The sequence below is a fragment of the Maylandia zebra genome, linkage group LG7 (genome assembly GCF_041146795.1).
Source record: "Maylandia zebra isolate NMK-2024a linkage group LG7, Mzebra_GT3a, whole genome shotgun sequence".
In the NCBI taxonomy this organism is placed as follows: Eukaryota; Metazoa; Chordata; class Actinopteri; order Cichliformes; family Cichlidae; genus Maylandia; species Maylandia zebra.
Genome location: NC_135173.1, coordinates 54,526,266 through 54,551,356, shown reverse-complemented (window position 1 = coordinate 54,551,356; position 25,091 = coordinate 54,526,266). Strand labels below are relative to the sequence as shown.

General features: G+C 38.5%; 1 protein-coding gene across 2 annotated transcripts; it reads left to right on the top strand.

Moving 5' to 3' along the window:
• Nucleotides 1–337: 337 nt before the first annotated feature.
• On the top strand, nt 338–24,595 carry tnpo1 (transportin 1). 2 transcript variants are annotated; one of them, XM_004549876.4, is made up of 25 exons: nt 338–720; nt 833–944; nt 2,860–2,935; nt 3,487–3,636; nt 4,708–4,814; nt 10,027–10,160; nt 10,788–10,869; nt 11,641–11,763; nt 13,604–13,722; nt 14,045–14,105; nt 14,327–14,495; nt 14,820–14,972; nt 15,083–15,308; nt 15,498–15,669; nt 15,853–15,939; nt 16,029–16,136; nt 16,483–16,641; nt 16,742–16,829; nt 16,914–17,012; nt 17,095–17,190; nt 19,079–19,154; nt 20,749–20,848; nt 20,941–21,015; nt 21,249–21,387; nt 21,466–24,595. In XM_004549876.4, exons 2-24 carry the CDS (start codon nt 840–842, stop codon nt 21,354–21,356), a joined length of 2,673 nt encoding a protein of 890 aa, XP_004549933.1. In that variant the 5' UTR covers nt 338–720; nt 833–839; the 3' UTR covers nt 21,357–21,387; nt 21,466–24,595. The 2 variants fall into 2 exon arrangements, 1 of the variants encoding a protein (XP_004549933.1); XR_002721557.2 differs by lacking the exons at nt 19,079–19,154; nt 21,249–21,387; nt 21,466–24,595.
• The last annotated feature ends 496 nt before the right edge of the window (nt 24,596–25,091 follow it).

Below are 25,091 nucleotides of genomic sequence, written 5' to 3'. Positions count from 1 at the left end.
TAAAGTAATATATTTTACAAAACTGGCGTATGCTTCAGTATTTATGTTTTTTATGTTTTCTTCATTAATTATTAATTCACTGATATTTATAACGGCCTAGGCTACATGTCTTTGTTTTTTTTTTTATTTAACTGTGATTCAAAAATTATTATAACTGATGCTGCTAGCTAAGTTAAAATTACAGGGTAAATGCTGTTGAATTTGTTCGATAAAAAATATAGCCTGAAGATGGAGCTGTTTTCTTGAAATATAAAATGGAAATTTCATAGCCAGTGTCACGATCTGTGCTGCCTTCATGTCCGTTGGAAATCTAGGAAAAGCGTCGGCATTTCCCAGATTTTTCAGTATAGTTTCCCTCTTACAGCGTCTCTTTACCTTCTCTGAACAAAGGGCAACCTCGTATTGTCTTTAATGATAAGACTAAATAGATATATGTAAACATGTTTGGTCCTTCTAGTTATCTTCCTCCTGTAAAAAAGCATCTTTAGTTAGACTATTTAGGCTTAAAAAAACTTGTGGCGCACTAGGACCCTCCAGCTCCGTGTCAGCTGACTATGTAGCCAGTTATATGCGACGCCAGACCGTAGCCCGAAGGTTTTTTTCAGCTTGGGTTGGGAGAAAACGGGTCGACTCGCCGTATAAGGCCCATGTCTGAAAACCCAAACAGACGTTCACATTTCAGCAGAAAGTCGACTGCACAGCACGGCAAAGCCAGAACAGGTAAAAGCCTTTTTTCCCTATCCAAAATCACTCCGCCTCGTAGGGAGCAGCATTAGTGAGGCGTACGATGACAAGTCCTCTGTCTGAGCTTATGTTATTTCTTTATCCGCAGCAGCAAGATGGAGTGTGAGTGGAAACCAGACGAGCAAGGACTTCAACAAATTTTACAGCTGCTGAAGGAGTCTCAGTCGCCTGATACGTCCACACAGAGATCCGTCCAGCAAGTATCCTTTTTGAGCCAGATATGGATGATATAATCTGTTAGTGATTTAATAACAAAACAGACTCAACAGGCTAACGATAGCTAATACTAGCCTGGGTGGTTACAGTTACAAGCAGGTACGCTCGTGCCTTTTTTTGTCTCGCTTGCACGCGCTACAAACGGAGCAGGTCGTGCTAACATCATTTGACATTAAAAATGCTATAAATTGTCTTGCTTGGTTAATACAATAACCAACGGTAGCTTCTAATTGCTCCTCCTGTACACCTTTACCTTGCATATTGCTTCGGCAGAACATCATAATAAAACATGTCTAAAGTCCCGGTATATCATCTGCAACTTAATCCTCAATTAAAGCTAAGCTTACCGGAAACATGCTACTAATTTAAGTTAACATTCGAATTAGAAATTCTGTGCATAATATAATGATGCAATGGTGATTGTGTTAATTGTGACAGTAGTGTATGCAATGCACGAAATTGCTGGATTTTACTAGTGCAACAGAATCTGAAATCTCCTGTTCTAAAACAGGAGTTAATGGAGTTAATGGAGTGGAATAAGAAGCCATCATTATTCAAGCATTTTCGCTGTGACATTTTACTCTATGTCACTTTTCCAAAGGGTGCCAGGGATTATCAAACAAAACCGTATTAAGGTGACCTCTTCCGGCTAGATTAAATGGCAAGCACTAAAGGGTAGGTTTAACACGTAAGTGCTTTATTAGCTTTACTCTGTAGCTTGGGCACTGTATTGTCACACAACACTGTGCTAGTGTTGTGTGACAATGCAGTTGAGGAGCAATCATCTGCTGCTCAGAGCTGCTGGTCCTTATGTTTTTGGCTACGTTCACACTGCAGGTCTTAATGCTCAATTCCGATTTTTTGATCAAATCCGATTTTTTTGTCTGCTCGTTCACACTACAAATAAAATGCGACAGCAAACGCTCTCTAGTGTGAACGCTCAAAGCGGCCCGCATGCGCAAAAGAAGATGTCACACACAACGCGCTCTGTTTAGACCCAGAGCAACAGTATTGTTTGACTGATGGCCCTTAATATAAAGACTTCGGTCTTCACGTTTCCCAATTTTTGCTTTAAGTTATTTTGTTATTTACATAATAATGTAAATAACCTAATAATGATCCTTATTGCCGTTTAAGAGAGGAGCGGTGCTTCAAAGGATAGCTGTAGATTTCTGTCAGAATCTGCAGATTATACAGTACAAATAAAATGTTTACGTTGTCTTCCCAACAGTTTCACTGACATCCACACTGGATGGCCAGGAAGCGTTCGCGATGTCTTCTCGGGCGCTGATAATTGGCTTCAGTCTTGTGTCGGTGACGTAAAAGGCGGATTTAATGCGACTTGACCGTTCAAACAGCAGTCGCTTTCTAAAACATCGGATATGTATCGGATTCAGTACCACATACGAAAGTGACCCAGATCGGATTTGAAAATATCGGATTTGCGCCGTTCACACTGTCATAGCATGATCGGATATGGGTCGCATAGGGTCAAAAAATCGGATTTGATGCGCTTTCGCCTGCAGTGTGAACGTAGCCTTTGTCTGGTTTCATGCAGGTCCTTAATAAATTTCTTATGTAACCCTTCATACAGACTGTCTCATTAACTCATAGACTAGCTGCTGTTATAGCCCTAAAGATGCCATCTGCCAGTACAGTCATGCCAAATGACACATTTATGACCCCCTTACACGCATACATCCAGTCCACTCACACACACTGACATACGCTCCCATCATTATGCTGTTAGATTAGACCACTCCTCCTCTTTATATGGGGAGGAGGAAAAAAAACTCTTTTTGGCTTTATTGTTGTTATCAGATTACAGAATGCAGTGATGTTCTTTCAGCCTTTTAACATGCTCTTCGTACATTTGTAACCCTTAACCATTTCTCCCAGAGACTCGAGCAGCTGAATCAGTATCCAGACTTTAACAACTATTTGATATTTGTTTTGACAAAGTTGAAATCAGAAGGTAAGCTGTCCGCCCTTCTCCTTCGCTCTGTCATTTTGTGTTTGTGGTGTGTTCCTAGATCGTCTAATAGCACCTGGGCAGCTGTCGTTTTTATGTAACTGCTTATTGACAGGTCAGCCCGGCTGTGACTTGGGTGACCTGATGGCATCTTTGTTGCAAATGATGTGCCACACAGAATATGGGCCACTCTAATTTTAAAGCTAAATCCTGGCACTGCTCAACTTTTGGCTTGACTGTCTGCACAGCAGATGACCCAAATGTTAAGTGGTGTTAAGACCTTTTCGGTTGCATGACGACCTTAGCTCAGATGCAACAAGCCACAAGTGTTTAAACAAAAAAAATGACCGAATTTATTACTTACCCATTTTAAGCAAACAGTAAAATAGTTTCTGTCCACAATGTTAGTATAAATGTCTGAACATAATTTCTGTAATACTCTGCTTGTGAAAAATGAAAGGAAAGCAATTTAATGTCTGAGTCACCAGCCTTCATTTTGATCACAGCTAGAGTGGAATTTTCACATTTCCTTCCTTGGCCTTTTCTCTCCCAAGATGAACCGACCCGATCCTTGAGCGGGCTGATACTGAAGAACAATGTGAAAGCTCACTATCAGAACTTCCCTAATGGCGTGTCTGATTTCATCAAGAGTGAGTGCCTCCAAAACATCGGAGACTCATCTCCTCTGATTCGGGCCACTGTTGGTAAGTCCCCTCTCTGTCTTCTGATTGTAATGTTGTCCTTAGCATCCATGCATACCTTTTTATGTTTAAATGTTTTCTGTTGTTATGTACATTGCTTTGTTGTTCCTGTAAATAACTTCCTTATTTGTTTAAACTACATGCTGAAATATAAAACCTACAGCTCACTATATTGGGAACATAATCAGCATTTGCAGACAAAGCAGGGAAATAAATGACAATGAATATTTACACAACACCTTATTATTGGTTGTGATGGTTGTATATTATTTACACTAATTAAACCGATGAAAGGGATTTGGGATAGTAGCTCATTTATTTTCTTATTTTTAGGGATATGGTTATGTTTTTAGTAGAAAATGAGTCTGCTTTTCTGTGTTGTTTATATTTCTTTATTTATCTAGTGGGCAGAAATCTATGAAAAAACCCTTAGAAATAAAACTCCTGCAGTTCTCCTCTCTCCATTCTTAACCCCTCCCACCAGATTAGCATGGACACATAGACTTGCTGTCAAAAGCGTGCTATTGCTGACTTTTGACTTCAGGCACTCAAAGTTTGCTCTCTCAGGTTTTCACCGCTGCTTGGCTAATCTGGCCTAACGGACCTGTAACTGGCTCAAGATTGTGAAGCCTGAAAACAGAGCTTAGAGGCGGTGCAGTTATCTCTCAGACCTTGTCAGTTACAGTATGATTGAAGGCTACTGTGAATTTCTTTTTAATCTATTTCTTTTTAATCCAGTGAGAGCAAAGCCCTACACTGGCTTTAAATGCCTCTAAATAGTCTTCCTTAACTCAATAGGCTACTGTATCAGAATGTTAAAGGCCAGCTTTTAAATGCTGGTTTGGTCTCCCAAGCATTCCCTGCTATTATTGCAGAATCTTGATATTAACATTTGCATAATTAGGGGTCATCCTGCTGTTTAAGCTAACTTGAAGCTATTTATGTGCTGCATTTCTGTTGCTTCTATTCACATGGATTATAAACAGAAGCGCTTTATAATATTAAATGTCTGTTTCATTATATCCTGTGCATGATTTTGGTTTAATCAACTAACTCAACCCACTCTGACAACAGGCATCCTCATCACTACAATTGCCTCCAAGGGAGAACTACAAAACTGGCCGGAGCTGTTACCCAAACTCTGCCTGCTGCTGGATTCTGAGGATTATAACACATGTGAAGTGAGGACAAACAAATCAGAAGCTTATAAATTAATTTCTTTTAGGCACTAAGCTGATGTTTGCTGGTGGTGTCACAAATGTGTTGATACGGGTGAAAGATGTGAAAACTATTTCTTAAGGGTTCTACAGATGATGTTTCCTGTAATAATCCACTAACACCGTGTTTCCACAGAAATGTATGTACTAACCCAATTACAAATGAGCAAACTATATATGAACAGGAAATCACTTAGATCATTTCAAAAGTTCTTAAAAATCTAAAATTATCTTGTAACACACTGAACTGAAAATGCATCATACAAATACAATGTGGCTCTAAAATCTTCTGCAGTAATCAAAAATATGAGATTGATTTTAATAAAATGTCTTCTGACGAAACTGACTTGGTTAAGATGGACTCAAATGTTGCAGCTGAGTAGCCATGATGTATTCATGTTTCAGTCACTCTGTAGCACATGAATAGTGCTCCGCAGGAAAGTGTCAAAATTCGACATTTCATTACTAAAAAAAAATCACACAAAGAGTCCCGAACCAGCTTAAAGAATCCAACCTGAAATGCAGTGGGCTCAGCGTTAATATGGCAGCAGCCATTACTTTGCTTGATATGGACATGACGCTAATGTCATTTTGTAATGTTATCATCTGCCAATGACTCAGATTTCTTCCTCTTTAATTACCGTGCTTTCAACTCATCAGAAGTTTAACAAAAGCGTGTGTGTGAGTATGAGAATGAGAGGCCGCTTTTTGCCATAGCTGTGTTGGAGATGGGTGGGGAGTGCTGAGATTAAGCGTGCACATATTTCTGACTGTATATTACAGCCCATGTGTGCTGTAATTAAGCATGTTTCCCTGTCTGGGCACACAGACAGTTGTGCGTGTACTGTTTATTTGTTTATTAATTAATTTATTGTGGAAAGAAAAGCTGGCTCAGCTATAAAGCAGCATCTGGATGGTATCCTGCTGGCCAGATGAGCTAAAGACATTCTCACAGCTGGAGCAGCCGCTGCAGACTGCAGATTATTCAGCTCTGACTCAATTATTCTCTCTCTTTTTTTTTGATCATCGTCCAAATATACTTTACTTTTCAAAACGCCGATAACTACATGCTGTTGGGTCATATTTCATCTTTACAGGCCACCATGATCCACTCTGTTTTTTTTTTGTTTTTTTTAATATCTTTAATTTTTCTGAATGTTCTGCAGAATAAAACTCAAGTGCTTGTTCTTCTAAATGCTCCATTGCAGCAGCCACGAAAATGACAGTACAGTTGTTTGTTGTGACTGTTAGATCATCTGATTTGTGTAACCATATTCAAGCTCATATAAACTCCCAGGTCATTAGTATTCTGTCAGCTGGATTTGCCCATGACATCAGAATTAATAAATTAAACGGCATGTTAAAGTGTCGTGGTAAATTCAGCTGTGTCTTAGGGCAATAAAAATACATGCTGACAGGATTATTACTTGTCGATGTAATTTAAGGAATAGGTGTGACATAAAAAAATAAATCTTTGTGTAGCACCGCTGCTAGCCTCCTTTGTAAAGCTTGTTCAGAAGCTGAGATTTAGGTCAGGTAGTTACTGCAGACCATCTTGAAGTGTGTGTGTGTGTGTGTGTGTGTGTGTGTGTGTGTGTGTGTGTGTGTGTGTGTGCGTGTGTGCAAGAGGCTTAACACTCAAGCAACCAAATGTAGAAACTCCTTATAAGACCAGCTATGTTTTTTGAAAAGAAGCTTGAGGGTTGGAAAGCTTCTTAATGTTTCTTGTTGAAGATGGTCAAGTTGCTGCACTGTGAATAACTAGGAAGCAAACAAATAATCATTACTATATCTCTTTCCTCCCAAAGCACAACATTTGATGACCTCCCTTCTAACCTTGATGAGTTTTGACACCTCAGTATATATCAATGAAGATGTGGTTTGACAACCATTAGAATAGTTTCCAGGTTTTTCCAAGGTTAGCTGCATCAGAAGAGACCATCCCCACCAACTTCTAGTGCACACCCAGTTATTTTATGTTTATATAAGCAGGCCAAAGTTTGAAATAAAAACCTCAGTGTAGCCAGTCAGAAGAGATGCTGTCATACATATGTCAGGATGTCAGTGGGTAGTTTGAGCTCTCGTTGGCAGAGTTGAGGCCGATTTGAGGATAACTTCAGAGAACCGTGACCCAGAGCAGCATCTAGCTGTGTGTCTGAGGTAAAATACGATTATTTTACTATTTCAACGTCATTGTATATTTAGCTTAGTGCATTTTTTGAGCTACGAACGCAGTTGTTTCCAAATTAAGTGCTCTGAATGGGCAGATCTGTTTATTTCCATGCAAAATATCAGAAAAATCAAGCTTGATTCAGGGGGGGGGGAATGAAGGTTTAAAATTTGTCCTGTGATATTACGCAGTTGGTTTGAAGGGCTGCATGTAAAAATAGGCAAGTTCAAAAAATATTAACACTAAATATTTGCCCGAATTGTATACATCTGGTGTGTAAAGAGTTTAAGTGTGAGATAGATGGGGGCTATTGGGAAAAGTGAATCAGCTAGTCTAGAGTCCAAGATTTAAATATTGAGCTGAAAATGAGTAAATAAGTACACTTTAAAGGGTCAGTATTTCTTCTTGTTGCTGATGTTGATGTTATTTTTTGTTGCTGTAGTATCTGGCACCTTCTTCACTTTAGGATAGAGCTGTTGGTAGTCTTGATTAGCCATATAGTACTCTTTAAGAACTGAGCATCCACTGCCTCCCCAAAATAATCCACTATTTCTATCAGCATGACTTTGATATCTATTTTGGGAGTATATTTAGTGACTGCCAGTGTACAGTTTCCGATCTGTAATCTACGCTTTGAGAAACGTGTAAATGCATGTTGGCCTTGGGCCATTTGATCAATATATGTTGTGCATTTACAGTATCTGTGCAAGATGATCCTCGTGACTCTCCCAGTGAATCATCCTCCCTCTGATTGCTCAACAGTCCCACGCTGAGACCTAATGTCTGCTGACGCTGTGTATAAAGACAAGCTTCTGTATATGGTGAAACTGCAGCATGCTGTTTTTTAGCTTTAAATCATCTGTTCTCAAGTAATGATGTCATAGATTTTTTTTTTTTAAGCTTAGTATGAACATAACAAAACGCAGAAAAATCAAAACACATTTGTTTTGGTAACATAAGGAGCTGCTGCCCTACCAGTGAGTCCTGCCTTTTTTGTGGTTTAAGACTAGTGGTTGCTGGAAGAGCTCCTCGTGTCACCACGCTGTGCTCTTCTCTGCATGCTCTATATAAAGAAACAAGCAGGTGTGTCAGATGCCAAGTTTAATGCTGGTGGACGGCTTAATATAGGTTATGGCTATGTTTTGATTAATGGAGGTTGACAAGTGGCTATAACGGTGTTGATACCACTCGAAGGGGAAAACGATCACCTATGATAATGCTCTGCCACCTCAGTGCTCATTTGTAGCATTATTCACATTTCAAGGGCAGGATTCTGAAGGAGCCGTTTAGTCGACTACATGTGCATTATTATTTTTCTTCTTTGCCGTGGCTCACAGCCATCTGCGTGAATTGCATTCTCACAGTGAACGACCTTCAGTAGCAGGACTTGAAAGGAAGATTACACTTTAGATACTTGCATATCATTGAAACACTTGCAGGCCACTCCCATTACTTTGCACTTCTCTCTTGACACACACAAATGCCTGTATTATGTTTTGACGTCACTGTGTGCAGCGCTGGAGCACAGTTGTGCGTAATATGAAATATTTGTTTGGGTTCCCACGCAGGTTCGCAACCAACAATTGCATTATCAGTTAGTCTGGTCATTATTCTTGATTAGTCGTGATGTGTGTTAACATATCATGCCATGCCAGCATTTAAACCCCAGTGATCTTGAATACATATGGATAGGAGGGGGAAAAAGGAAGTCTTTCTTCTAAATAGCTCATTAGTAACCCAGTCATGTTTTTCAACATTAAGATAAATCTGACATTTTGGGGGTTGTCATGAGATTTTTATATCATGGCTTATGTATATGACATCTGTTTACTTTTTTTGTTTGTTTGTTTGGATTTCCAATTCTTAGCTTAAACAGCAGCATGTCTTATACAATTAAAGGAACTGTCTCCTTTCGTCTGTTTCTAGGTGCCATTAGCAGTTCTCTCAATGTCATCTCCAAATTCCAAAAGGAAATTTCCACTGCTGTCTCTGATTACCTGCTGGCATCAAGATTCAGTCTGATGAAAGAAATGCCTTTTTCCCCCTTCATAAATTTCCTTTGTCCCTTCTTGTTTGTGACCTTGATTTAACCTTAGCCTCCTCGTCTTGTGTCACCCCTGTGGTTCTGAGCATATTTTTCCCCTCTTTTTTTTTTTTTTTTTTTTTTTTTCTCTTGTGGAGATGGCTCTGTATCTGTCCTCTAAAAGGAATGCCGACATGGGAGTGGTTTCCATAGAAACACATTTCAGACAGCGTTGGTGTCAGTGCTGTGCCGTTTCTTGTATCTTCCTCTCAGGCTGCAATGTTTTTATTTATTTATTTATTTTTGTGAGAGAGACTGAAGTCTGCAGCATATCGTGAGCATGCATACTAACCATCTGTCAAGCAGCTTGTGCGTGTGTATGTGTGCGCCAACTGTTTGAAGGTTATTAGAGCAAAAGTGGATGAATCCTATTGAACATCATGGATGAGAAGGTGGAATGTATTATTTAGTGCTTTCACTGTGCAAATACTAGCACTATGATCCTCCATGTCTCATATGTTACAGAGCTTATACACAGTATGTGGATTTATAGAACCAGGGTGATTTTGTTTTGGGCTTGGGTTTAAATATGCGTGATTGTAATATGACTATAGTGTACCATACGGGCAATTTATTTATTTCACTGTGTGGCCTCTTACATTGTACCTGTCATATTTGGCTCCTAAGCATGTAAAGCCTTTGGCTCTTATGCGTGCTTCCGATTGCAGACTTTATTCTTACTATGCAATGAAGCAAATTATGTTATTATACAGTAAATTTTGCCTCAATGTTAGATGAGAATCAGGCAAATAAGACCAGTTCCAAATACATTTTATTCCTACTGTCTACTTCAGTGTCTCAGTATTTTGGGGTTAACTTCCTGATAAATTAGCAGAAAAATTAAATCTTCCATCATGTCTCTTTCTTTCTCATTGTTTACTTTGCTGTCTTTTCCTTATGCCATTTTTTTCCTTTGGTTTCAGGGAGCTTTCGGAGCTCTTCAGAAGATCTGCGAGGACTCTGCTGAGATCCTGGACAGTGACATGCTGGACCGTCCTCTGAACATCATGATCCCCAAGTTCTTGCAGTTTTTCAAACACAGCAGTCCTAAGATTAGGTATCATAATACTTCTTTTTTTCCAATTTTGCTGACTGAAGTTGAATTTAAGTTACATTGTCCTTTGAACCTTTCACTTACACATGGATGTTTTATTATTTGAAATGACCTAGTCTGTTACGCTCTTTTAGAATGTGCATGGCATTGCATTTAAATTGTCTGTGAATGCTGTTTATTATACCTGTTTAGTGACGGTGCATACTTTTCAGTTAAAACTACTTTAAGCAAATGAAGATGGTTCCTTTCCTCCTCAGTAATTTAAAATTGATGAAAAACTTCTACTGGGACTTACTTGACATTCCAGCTGATATCAGCTGGTGTACCAAAACTGTGACTTTGTGTCTTGCCTGAACTATTCTCCATTTGTTGGATACAATAAAATGTCTAGTCTAAATCTGAATACACAGCCAGTATGTACATTTTCAGTCTGTCTTATGTTTCTTAGAGACGACACACAACGAGTGTCTGTTGCAGTGTAAAACTCCTGTAGAGAGAGAGCTTTCTCATATTTGGAGGTTAGATTGGAGGAGATGGGGCAAATAATAATACAGAGGCTACATTCACAGTGTGCAACATGTGAGGAAAACATGTCGGTGTGACTCTAATGTGGTTGTTACTCTGTTGCAGGTCTCATGCCATCGCCTGCGTCAATCAGTTCATCATCAGCAGGACTCAGGCTCTTATGCTTCACATCGATCCTTTCATTGAGGCAAGTCAGACTCTAATGCTCCTTTATATTATCTATTATGCTTTGTTTTTTTTTTTAAGTGTATCTATATGCAAAACAAATCATTGGCCCCAAAAGAAAGAAACAGAAGCTACTAAAGGGTCACTTCAATAAGGCGAGCTATTCCTCTGACAGTTTGGGATTTACCTCTCCAGTTTGTGGCTTTCTCCAATCAGTCGCCGCATATGCCAAGCCTCATGCAAATTATTGCAAATTATATTATGTTTAGGGCTTGGGAGAAGAGATTAATAATAAGAAAATTGAAGTCAGATATTTGGCAGAGGCTGAAGCACAAAAAAAACTGAATAGTTAGTAGCAATTAATAGTTTAAAAGTGTAATAAATGAACTAAAGCCGTCATAAATCGAACAGCTATGACTTTATGTCCGAAACATTTGTGTACTGTGCTGAAGACAACTCAACTGAAGTCAAGCTGGGGCCTTTCTGTAATGCCAGTTTGTACCGTAAGATGGTGCAGCACCTCAATGTATGTCTTTCTTTGTTATGTCTTTTAAAGATATGGGGTATATATTTAACATTTTGATATAGTAAACTGGACATTTAAAGCAAATGGCTACAGATTATACATACAGCAAATCGCAGAACTGTGTACATTCACAAACATCTAAAACACTGGTACATTATCTGTAATGTTCTGCATTACTGTATTGACTATTCCCCTCTCAATCATATTTATTCTTATGTTATTGCCAACAGTGGTATTAACTTTAAGCTGTCGCCCTGCCCTCTGTAGAATCTCTTTGCACTGGCAACAGATGATGAGCCAGAAGTGAGGAAGAATGTTTGTAGAGCTCTTGTTATGTTGCTTGAGGTTCGCCTCGATCGTCTCCTGCCACACATGCATAACATCATAGAGGTGAGTGTATTGTAAAGATGAAGAATGACTATATTAACTAAAAGGGAGGCGCCTAAAAGCTGATAATCGGGGAATCGGTGCAGTATTGAAATGGGTTTTCAAGGTTTAGAGAGGTGGTATAGTTCTAGATTCTCCCTGTGTTCTGCAGTGTTTTTTCAATAGCATTTGGGGAAGGCAGGCACCTCAGACAAAATACTACTATGTGAGAGAGCAGGCCAACCTTAGCCTGCACCCGAATGCACACTCCTCCACACAGCTCCCTCTACAGTCTTTGAATTATATTAAGTCAGCATTTCAGATGGTCAAATGTCAAGCTTGACAGAACATTTTTGGATTATATAGTAACATAAATGGACTATCATTTATTTGGCACGTACTATAGTCCATTTAACCATTGAATGGGCATTGCAGCACAAGCCATGTTTACACACACACACACACACACACACACACACACACACACACACACACACACACACACACACACACACACACACACACACAGTACCTTTTATACATATACTTAAAACACTTTACCCAAAGCCCTTTTGGCATGCATACCTGAAGAGCCAGGATTGAATCACTTACATTAGTGAGTCAGCTAGTGGAGAAGCCACGACCACCCTAATGTATTCATGTAAAAAGGAAATGGGGGGGGATAACAGTGTGCTCTTCAAAATGAAACTTGCATGTTAGATACCTAAAAATCATGTAGCTTGTTGTTAAATTCAGGGTGTTTTTTCTTTTTTTTCTTTTTTCTTTTTTTTTTCTCAATAAACCTCAGGAGTGTGGATAAATATGACATTTTGAAATGGAAAATGTGGATGAACCCTGAGTAAATATGACATATGACATAAACCTCTATTAATAACACAGCAGTAAGCAACTCTGTTGTACTGGAGGTCGTTTTATGTCATTCTGATGAACATGGCTGAATAAAGTAGGGCTGTGTTTTTGTTTTTTTTTTTGTTTGTTTGTTTTAATTTAATTTATTTTTCCCCCCAATTTTGCAAACATGACTTTGCTGAATAATTATTTGCTTGCCCACTAAATCTATAAAATAGTTTCTCATAAAGAGTTATTGCTTACTCTTTATCAGCCCATTTGCTTTTCTCTGATGGGTTTAGTTTAAACAATAGACATGCACGGGTAGCTTTTAGTTGTGTTACTGGCTTCACTTTCTTTACTCATGTATTAAAATACAAACACTTTTTGTGAATTTATCATTTTATTATTTTTATATTCATTATATCATAGTAGTCAGATGTTCAAAAGCACCAAACAAACAAATTAGAAATACTTTTTCTTTCTTCTTCTTCCTTGTGAGTTATTCATTATAGAAGACAAAGTAACCAGTTACAGTTACTCACATCACTGCTTGATTTAGACTCTTGCAAATCTTTGGACCTTATAAAACATATATGCAACGTGTACTGAACTCATGAACGTTAAAGATGAGGACAATTCACAGGCACGCACTGATGTACTATAATGTTGTGGTTCGTTTTTAGATCAGCTTATACACTTATATTATCTGTGAGGTAAAAATTATTTCCAAAAGCTGTATAGATGTTGATGATCCTGGTACTATAAGAATTTATGTAGTAAGTTTGATATAGATTGTCTGTTCCCCAACTCCTCTTAGAGGCATTGATCAAACATACACCATGGTCATTATAATAAGACAAAAATGAAATGAACTATTCTCTGAACAGAATCATAGTAGTGCGTCGCAGGTTTTAGATTTGGTTGCATTCCTTCCTTTGGGATGAAATATTCAGATTTGTACGTGAAAATGTCTTTGTTTATTTGTATGTTTTGTTTTGTTTTTTAAATTCAGTACATGCTACAGAGGACTCAGGACCATGACGAGAATGTTGCCTTAGAGGCCTGTGAGTTCTGGCTGACACTGGCCGAGCAGCCGGTGTGTAAGGAAGTGCTGTGTGGCCACCTCTCCCAGTAAGAAAATATACACACACACACACACACACACACACACACACACACACACAGAGCCAGATGTAATGTACAGACTTATGCTGGTTTTGAAAGTAGCTGATTCATAGCAGCCTTGGCAGCAAGTCAGCGAAGACCTTGTACTAGGGTGTTATTTTTCCTCACCTCACGGTGGCTGATTAAGAGTTGACCTCAGGTTTAACATCTGTCACCAAATTGTCACATTAAACTGTGTCCACAGCAGGGACCAAATGTGAGTAATTGCCTGTGAGTTCTGCCCTAACCTTGCCCTTTGTTCTCATCATTTTTCCCGCCGCTGCTCCAGGCTCACTCCGGTGCTTGTCAACGGGATGAAGTACTCTGAGATTGACATCATTCTGCTCAAGGTCAGTTTGTACTGCCTAATATGTTTACGTGACGGTACAATGATAAACTGCTCCAGGAGTCAAGCTGACATGCAGTTAAGTTGTTTGTGATGTACAAACAAATTAGAGTTGTATACATTTTACAACACAAAATGCATAGCTAATTTCTGGTTTCAGCTGACTGAACTCTCATGCTAATGCCTACACGCTGAAGAATTTTTATACCATACGTTCATTTTCAGGGAGACATTGAAGAGGATGAGGCCATTCCAGACAACGAGCAAGACATCAGACCACGCTTCCATCGCTCCCGCACTGTTGCCCAACAGCATGAGGGTGATGGAATTGAGGATGAGGAGGATGAAGATGACGAACTAGATGATGATGATACTATCTCTGACTGGAACCTGCGTGAGTTCAGTGCATATCTAAATTTAACTGTCTAGATTGCTCTGTGATGGTTGTTTCAAAATAATTCATAGTGGCTCTTTATCCATGAACTCCACTGAAAGGAGCCCTGCATTGTCTTGTAGTCCAAACGGCTAATAGAGAAGAGGAAGATCTCATTTTTCTTAGGTTTTATGTAACTTTATAATCAGTAGAACAAACATGCCACATCGTGCACCTTTTTAACAGTCCCAAAAAGCAGATGGTGTACTAATTGTCTTCTGCTTGTTTGTATTATGCTTGTTACATCTGTATGATCTTTGTTTCTGTGTATGTGTGTGCTGTTAGGCAAGTGTTCAGCAGCAGCGCTCGACGTGTTGGCCAACGTGTTCAGGGAAGATCTGTTGATGCACATCCTGCCTCTTCTCAAAGAGCTGCTTTTCCATCCAGAGTGGGTAGTTAAAGAGTCTGGAATCCTAGTGCTGGGGGCTATAGCTGAAGGTAAGAAGGGGGAAATGAAGAGAAATTGAAGAGAGGGAGGTCCCTCTTTGAATATAAAATCAGAAGAAGTACCACTTTGAAACAATACTTTTGTTATCCTTTTTCTCCAGGCTGCATGCAAGGAATGATCCCATACCTGCCTGAGCTCATCCCTCATCTCATCCAGTGTTTGTCTGACACAAAAGCCCTGGTGCGTTCTATCACCTGTTGGACACTGAGCCGCTATGCACACTGGGTTGTCAGCCAGCCTCCGGATGTTTACCTGAAGCCTTTAATGACAGAGCTGCTCAAACGCATTTTGGATAGCAACAAGCGTGTGCAGGAGGCTGCTTGCAGGTGAGTGAGATGATAAAGCCATGTCTCTCATTTTACAGCACATTAACTCTGACTTTTTTTCTTTTTTCTTTTTTTTTTTGCATCTGTGTTTCCCACATATTTCCCTGAAGGATTCAGGTGCATCCAAATTTCAGAGTAGTTACTTTCACACATTGCTTTAACCCCCCATTTTTAATCTTTCCCTGCCAGTGCCTTTGCCACTTTGGAGGAGGAGGCTTGTACAGAGCTGGTGCCCTACCTGGCATTCATCCTGGACACACTGGTGTTTGCTTTCAGCAAGTACCAACATAAAAATCTGCTAATTCTTTATGATGCAATAGGAACACTTGCAGATTCAGTGGGCCACCATCTCAATAAACCGGTATGCAAAACAGAAGCATTTGCTGGATTTCACTTCACATTTCTATGCAAATCTAACATTAATACTGCTGTTGTCATGTACTTATTTTTGTAAAATATCAAAAAAGCTGTATTTGTTTGAATGTAAAATAGAATACATTGGCAGCCATTGTTATCGGTGCATTCAATGTGTGATATGTATTAGGAGTACATCCAGATGTTGATGCCACCCTTGATCCAGAAATGGAACCAACTAAAAGATGAAGACAAAGATCTTTTCCCTTTGTTAGAAGTGAGTTTCTCATGCACACTTAAAGGTGTCAAATTTTTGCATAATATCCATGATTTTTGTATCTAACCCACAATTCCTACCTTCCTCAGTGTCTGTCATCTGTAGCCACAGCACTGCAGAGTGGCTTCCTGCCCTACTGTGAGCCCGTGTACCAACGCTGTGTCAACCTCGTTCAAAAGACCCTTGCTCAGTCCATGGTGAGAATGTCTAGAATGGACAACTTAAAGACTTTCTGTGCATTTTCTATTATCTATTTATTCAAAATGAAAACATTTAAACCTGCTGGAGACTCTGCGTAGTCAAGTGGAACTCGATGTAAAGCAAAACAACAACAAAAATGGTGATTTTTATTGTGTTTTTTTTTTTTAAAGTTAACAATCTGTTAGTATTGTTTACAATTTGCTGCACTGGCCCCAAGTGGTAAACAAGGTATTTAGTGGACGTTTAACCACTACCACAGTGGGGTGGATCCATAGATGGAAGCCATATAACTTGTTATTTAATATTTATTACTGTTAAATTAAGTCATGTTATATTTTCTAGCTTCATCAGTCCCAACCAGAACAGTATGAGGCCCCTGACAAAGACTTCATGATTGTGGCTTTGGATCTTCTTAGTGGACTGGCAGAAGGATTGGGAGGCACCATTGAGCAGCTGGTGGCTCGTAGCAATATCCTCACCCTCATGTACCAGTGCATGCAGGTAAGGCCCTGTAAAAGTATTTAACATGAAAAAAACAAACAAACGTAAACTGACTTGCATGTCTCACCTTGTGCTCTCTTTTTTTTCTCTAACTGTTCAGGACAAAATGCCAGAAGTTCGTCAGAGTTCATTTGCTCTGCTAGGGGATCTCACCAAGGCTTGTTTCCAGCATGTCAAACCATGCATCGGTACGTTCGGTGTACTTGACTCTGAAGCACCAGTGACAATAAATTCCAAGTAATTTTCTAAGATATTAATTTTCCTCCTTTCAGCTGATTTCATGCCCATACTGGGTACAAATTTAAACCCAGAGTTAATATCAGTGTGCAACAATGCAACATGGGCAATTGGAGAGATATCTATACAAATGGGTGAGTGCCTTTCTTTTAAGACGATGTACAGTGACACATTTAAAATCTGAATTAACTTAAGTTCTTATACCTACACTCTTAGGGCCTGAAATGCAACCATACATTGCGATGGTGCTGCACCAACTGGTGGAGATCATTAACAGGCCCAATACCCCAAAGACACTACTGGAGAACACAGGTACCACTCGGTGGTAGTGCTGAGCCCGTCAGCCAGCCAGGTTGCCACACACACACACACACAAACACAGAGAGAGGGAGGTGTATACACTTATACACACACTCACTCACTCACTCACTCAGGTCCACTTAGCCAGGATTAACTATACTTATTAGACTGCGTGTCTTTCCCTTTTAATTTCAGCCTTTCCCAAGGTATGAGCCTTACTAGTTTTGCTTGTTTCACCAAAGTATGCTGAATATTTCAGGTATTGATTTGCAGCCTGGCACAGTGGCCTGTAAGTTGAAATAAAATTAAAATGAAGCCTTGAGCAAGCCCTGGTGTGAAATTCTTAACACTCTTCAACTGAGCAAACCGTGTAAGAGCCCTGCCTTGGAATGAACTAATGTCGACTGACTTTGCTCTATGAGGTGAAGTACAATATTGTAATGAAACCAAATGCAAAGCTTACACAGAATTATAGATAGATGACTGCATAGCCTCACATAGTTACTGATCAGCTAAACAACTAATCCCAAATGACACCTAAACTGACTAAAAGTAGGGCACCTAGCTGAGATTATTTTTAGGTTGCACACTCTACTCTTGTTTGAACCAAATGCATTGGAGATTTGAATTGGATGAGTCAAGTGAACATTGCATCAAAATTATGCATGCAAGGGTGAAGTGTGACCTGCCAAAATAAAAGGAAATAAAACTAGGGACTCTATAGATGTGTTCCTGTTTGTTTGCTGTCAGTTTATTTGTTGCTTTTATTTACTGTTCTTTAAATGTGGATGCATATCTGCCAATAGATGTTAAATGTTGTTAAGAATGGCCAATGTTTGATGCAGGATACATGATAATCAATAACCATGTCTTAACAATTGGGCATCATACAACTTCAATTTTTGAAGTATCAGATCATTAACCTTTCCACTAACAGTTTCTTTCATGTTATCGATCTATAAATTGACAACGCCACAGTGAATCAAACCTTAGCAAACATAGCCATGTGTAAATTCCGTTAACATGGATGTTTCCACAAGAGCCAGCGTACCACTGGAACTATTTTTAAACTAGGTCTCATAATACCACAGTTTAAGGTGGCTGTAAATTCTCGGCTCGCACAGCGGCACTCTTCAGTTTGCCTCTAATCAGCTGATCCTGCACTGAACTCTACTCTAATGAGCATACCATCTGCTTTCTGCATGTGTCATTGGACTGTTCATAAATGCCTGTTTGTTAATGAGAATGTTGCATAGTTTTGTGTCTTCTTAAACTTAGGTCCTCCCTCCTCTCTGCCTCATAAGAACCTGCTGTGCTGGATACTAGTCTCCCTCCATGTAGTTGGCTTGGAGTAATCTGTCATTTCTTTTCCAAAAGAAAAACAAAACAAAAAACATTTCTGTTTCTTATGAAAATTAACATTTGTGAGTTTAAGGGAGAAATCGCTAAGAGGGGGAAAAAAAATCCCACTGAACTGCTCTTGTTTTACGCCATACATGCTACACCTTTTATTAGCATGTGTCTTGGCACGTACAGTTTCATCAAATTGATCAATTTAAATAGATTTTTTATTTTATTTTAAATCCATGTAATTCCTGGAAGCAGATGCCATTGTTTGCCTTTTCTATGAATGTCCTGTCAGAGTTGTCAATGTGTTCTCCCTTAAACGTGTTGTATGTCTTTTTTTAGAGTGTCATATTTTTACATTCCTCCCTTTTGACTTGAAGGGGCAGTAATAATCAACGCTAGTGAAATCTTCTGTTTATTATCATACACAGATTCTGTTGATTTCTGTCTCTGAGTTGTTTGTTTTTTCTTTATTTTTTTCTCCTCCCCCCTCCTCATTGCTCATGTCTTGGTTGGCGTTTGGTGGTGTGTAACCGTGATTGCGTTACCTTAGCAATAACAATTGGTCGTCTTGGTTACGTTTGTCCTCAAGAGGTGGCACCCATGCTACAGCAGTTTATAAGACCCTGGTGTGTATTATTCAATCTTTTATTTAATTCATCTTCTCTCTGCTTTCCTCTGATCTTCTCGTCTGTCGCCTGTTCTTCCCTTTTTCTCCCCTGTAGCTCTCCTCCTCTTCCCCTTCTCACTCTCCTTTCTCAAAAGCGTTTTGGGTTTTTTTTTTTTTTTTCTTTTCAGTTTTTTTGGTTTTTTGTTTGTTTTTTTTCCTATCAGTTTGTAATCATTGCCAACCGTGTGACTAACCCTGTCCTCTTTTAGGTCCTACTTGTGATTTGTTTTTGCCTCAGTAGCACCTTCATGTGTTTTTTTTTATACATTAATTTGTTTAATTTCTAGTTTTTTTTGTCATTGTAAACTGTCGCTAACAACCTAAAAGATGCATGGGATCAGATTTTTCTTTTTTTTGTCACATGCCTGCTGGTTCAACAACAGAGAAAGGATGCAGTCTTTTAATGAGAAAGAGCATTCTTAAATTCCTTTCTCATTTAGTAGTCACCCAGCTGCATGTGCCTGTCCCAAAACGACCCCAAACCTTCTTTAGTAGATCTTCGAAAACAAAACAAAAAAGTAATGTTATATTCAAGGTGCTATAGATGAGGTTTTGCTGAACACACTGCTCAAAGACATCAGTGAAGATATTAGAAGAGTTTCTGAGTTTTAAATATTTTAAAATGCTTGATTTGTTTTACTTGAATCTCTTTTGTGTGCATGCTTCATGTGTTGTAAATCGGGAAACAATTTCATATTTAGATAAATGTGCAAAGTGATCAAAAAGTTCTGTGGCTTTAAAAAAACCCAAACAAATCATGGCAAACTTGACCAATCGCCTCTTTAGCATTGCTTCCTAGTGCACCTCTAGAAAGCTTTCAAGAGCTGCTGATCCTTTAAATCATTCCGTTTATGCTCTTTTTTTTCTTTTCTTTTTTCACTTGCACACGTGCAATGACTCACAGATCTCCTTGGTGAAATGAAAAAAGTAGGGAAAGTTATTTTTTTTTTTAAAGAGATATATTTCAGTCATTATCAATTTCTTTTTAAACTCTTCCTGATCAGTCTGAGTGGAGAACCAACAGGCTTACAAAGGTTTTAAGCATCATTGCAACAGTTCCCAGGGACTTATGTGTATGGCAGCTGCACCGCGCTTCACTTTACCATACATTACTGTGCAAATGTCAGGAAAATATGCTAGCATTGATTAAAAGTGCAGGTTTGGAGGTGTCAGCAGTGTTACTGGAAGCAGTTCAGAGGCATACGAGGAGAAAACACTGAAGTTGAACCTTGATCAGATGCAAATTGGGAGTGGCTCTTCATTTTTGTGGGTTAGTTGTTGCAGGACATTTTGATCACATTTGAAAAATGTAATTTGTCTTTAGAGTATATGAAGAAAAGGATTGATAATGAAAACACATTTGTGTCAAAGGAGGTAATTGGCTTCATTCAAAGTTGGTATTATAAACATGCATGTCAGTTTAGTAACATGTACTGAATGCATCCGAGTTTCTGTACTAGTTATTCATAGTTGCAGATTTATGCTGGTTTCTGTTGTTGCTCAAGTATTCTTAAGATAAGCGTGGTGTTAAATGTGGCCGTCCCTGTTGTCAGGTGCACCTGTCTGCGAAATATAAGGGACAACGAGGAGAAGGATTCCGCATTCAGAGGAATTTGCACTATGATTAGTGTAAATCCAGGAGGTGTAGTGCAGGTGAGATGCAGTAGAGAGATGACTGTGTGGCCACTTTGTTTTTAATAACTCTGGAAGCTGAAGCATCGCCTTATTTATTTTCTCTGGAACAGGATTTTATATTCTTCTGTGATGCAGTGGCTTCCTGGGTCAATCCAAAGGATGACCTCAGAGACATGTTCTACAAGGTAAAAGCTGAAAAACACTAACAATAAAAATCGCTGAATAAATTCTGTCAGTTTTGCCTGGTTTCAGAGTTTGCACTCAGGCTTTAACCCATTTATTGCTTATCAACAGTTATTGCTGCTCCCTAGTGACCAAATTCAGGAATGGCAGCTTTTGCAGTTGACCCTTTAAAATGCACAGGATTTATTTTGAAAAGCACTCCTCAGTATAAACATCTCGTGGTGTTTAATTTCAGATCCTTCATGGGTTTAAGAACCAGGTGGGAGACGACAACTGGAGACGCTTCGCAGATCAGTTTCCAATGCCACTGAAGGAACGGTTGGCAACCTTTTATGGGGTGTAACTGTTTCCACAGCACGTGCCTCATCGTTGGGGTTGGTACCACTCTGAAAATAATTTTTATTATTTAACCCAAAATGTTGTATTCTAATCAGGGTTTTCTCTATATACAGGTCATTCACTATGGGAGACAATATCGGGAACCATCCCAGGGAGCATGTTACCCTTTACTGGGGGGAAGGATCTGCCTGCTGAGGGAAGGGGAAGGGGTGCTGACCCCCCTCCTTGACCTGGTGGATGGGGTGGGAGGGAGATGATAGCTACAGTTCTCAGTGCCCCTATGCACAGACAAAGGGGCAAAAGGGACTGGCAGGACAACCTTATCACTGGAGGAAAATTCATCTAATATCTGAATCAGAAGTTGTAGTTTGTTGGGGGGGTTTTTTGTTGTTGTTTTTTTGTTTTTTGGGGGGTTTTTTTTGCTTTTTCCTCTCCATTTATTCTCCAAACATCTTGTTTTCTGGACTACTGAGAAGAAATGAATGTGGAAAAAATTGAGAAATCTTTACAAAACCCTGTACTTTTTGTTAGACAAGGAGAAATGTAGGTCTTCTGCTCAGATATGCGTTTATAAGAGTAAACGAGAAGTATTATGAAGTAAAGCTGAAGGTTCTTTGAGACACATTTCCTGTAAGTACAGAGATGGTTTAAAGTTCCTACAGAAAAAGCTGTTTTGTCACAAGGGAGCACATAGTTTTTGTTTTTTAAATGAGCAGCTTTTCTGAAAATGGGTAGCATGTGTATATCATTGTGGAAAAGCTGTAGTGAAATGTGTTGACAGCTGTTGTTGAGCTTTGATAAGGTTCTTTTTTTTGGGTCTTGTATTTACAGTACTCATGTTTTCTTCTACTGGAGATTTACGGCAATCAGCTGTAATGTAGCATGACGGGCTTTACACACACTGACTTAGAAAAATGTGTAAAATCTTGGCTGTGGCGTGATGTCTGAGTGAATCATTGTTTGGTCTTGTGGCGTGAATGTGACATGGACATCTATCTGCAGGCATATCAAAGCTTTAGATGCTTACTTTATCCTTTTATATTGTCTGAGCCTCGGAAAGGACAAATGAAGGAGAAGCATGCAGGATAACAAGATCCTGTTTGCTGATTATTGTGTCATTGTGTTTTGGACGTAAATGTCACAATGGCACAAATACTGTCTCAGTGATTTGTTTTTTTTGCTTTTGCTTTTTTTTGTGACTTTGGTTGTCAGAACCATATAAACCATCAAATCAATGTTAACTATGTTAATTTCTCAATGTACTGATGTTTTTGTTATTGGTTGTTGGAATTTTTGTGCTAAAAGCATGATCTTGAGGATGACTTTCTAATGTTTTGGGTGGTTGTCACTGTGGGGTACTTTCATCTTTTGCATGTTGGTGGCCCCTTACACCCCAACTTAAAGTGGGAAGGTTGCAGGAGCTTCAATCAAGTTTTGGTTTTATTTTTATTTTTTATATAGCAACCATTTATGTTCAGCATCACTGTGACTTTTAAAGACTTCACAGTAATCTTGCTAGAGTGTTCTCTTCTTCACCTTTCACCTATAGTTGGATATGTAGATTTTAAATACTGTGAAATTACATGTTGTCTTCTTGTGTTGCAGTGTTATTATTATTATTATTATTTTTTTTTTTAAATCTATATGTTTAAGTTGCAGATGGCCTGAATGTATTCCATGATGGATTTTTATTTTATTTTTTTTTTATATTATTGTTTTGTTTAATTTTAATTTTTTACGCCCATCCATTCTTCCTCTGCTGGCCAGAGTAATAATTGCAGTATTTAAATCCTTTGTGATGCACCTAAAATGTACTTACTTACTTACCTACTTACTTAGCAAGTGCTTAAAATGAATGATGTAGCCAAACACTTTAGAATATGACCTGACAGGTCATTGAGCATTGCTGCTAAAATGTGTGGACCTTAATGCATTAAGCATCTTGATCCAATTGGGATATTAGAGTGTAGAAGTAGTTTAATGTGTTAGCTCAACTGCCACATTAAGAAATGTATTACTAATCTTAGATTAAACATTTTTTGAGGACATACACGGTGAATGCAGGTTATAATGCATCATGGAATACAGAGGCAAATACTCGTATGTGTCACATCATTATGTGTTTAGAAGTGATTTTTGTCTTGTCACATTCCAGCTTGCGGCTTGCAAAAATATGAAGTAATCGCAGCTTGACGGGGTGGATGTGCACACACTTCTGTTCTTTCTTCAAAAGATAGTAGTTCTACAAAACACACAACAATCCCAATTACTACTGTGCTATAATTTTGACGTAACTGCTGCTATACATTGTACTTGTTTCACTATATGAATATGTTTTTGTGTTTACCTCAGGGTGGGTGTGTGTGTGTGTGTGTGTGTGTGTGTGTGTGTGTGTGTGTGTGTGTGTTTCTGTGTTTGTGTTTCTATTTGTTTTGGGTTTTTTTTTTTTTTTGGTTTTTTTTTGTTTGTTTGTTTTTTATCGATTTCCTCATGTCTCCACCTTTCCACATCTCTTCAAACAAGAAAGATTGGTTTAAAAAGCCACCCATCATCAGTGGGTGTTACTTCACATTAGCATTAATACATACAACACTGCTAGCTGAACAGTGGGATTACAGTTGGAAACCAGGAAGTAGGAACGATTCCTACTTCTACATCCTTATTGTCAAACGTGATTGTTATCAGGCTTAGGTAAATGGTGTAATCTCTGCACAATGCCTTTAATGCAAATACTTTGAGGATTTTTGCTGGGGTTTTGCAATAGAAGTACAGTACACTGTATGTAGAGATGCAGGTGAAAGCTGATTTAAAAGCAATTGCATATGTTGACAACTCTGCAAATATAGGTTTGACTTTATGAAGCTTTATTGAAAAATTTGTATTTTATAAAGCACCCATCAATATTAAGGAATGTCTAGTCAAGGAGCTCTAGTAGTCTAGTTTAATTAGCCTTTAAACTTGATTAGATTATCTGCCTTCATCCTTTTGCTAATGAAAGTGAAAACATCATTCTCATAGACATGTTTTGATTTTTCTTTTTTTTTTTTTTTTTTATAAGCTGCTGAATTTTAAAAATAAGTAATACTTTTGGGGCCACCAAATATTTTGGATCATGCAAAGACTCTATATTGTACTGTAGTAATTTTGTAATATTTGTAAGATGATATAGTGGGTGTGACTGGTTACCATAGCTTGAATCTGTACATTGTTCCAATAAATTGTTTACATTATTGTGGGCCTTTATCATGTATTTTCTCCAAGTCTTTTTTTTTTTTTTTTTTTTTTGGCAATGTCACTGGTACTTTATCAGGCTTTGTGAAATTGGAATTACACAAATAGCAGACTCTGTCCACTGTGCCGACTGTAAATGGGCCTTTAAATACAATGTTTATTTATTTATAAAGCACTTTAAAACAGCCACAGCAGATGTAAAGTGGTTGTACACAAAAGTGAATAAGTAGAGTGAAAGCAATCATTTACAAAAACAACTATCGTACAACAAAAACAAGTAAGATCAATGTCTCACACTGGGTCGAAGGCCAGGCAGCATACAGGTGTTTAAGACAAGATTTAAAAATTAACAATGTAACTGTCTAACGTGGAAAGACGATTTATTCCAAAACCTAGATGCTTGTTGCCCAACAGATGATTAGTTGCAAAACCTTGAAAAGTGGCATACTGCTAAATCTATAAATCAGTTTAAATAAATGTAAAGGCTTATTCATAGACTTGGTGTTGG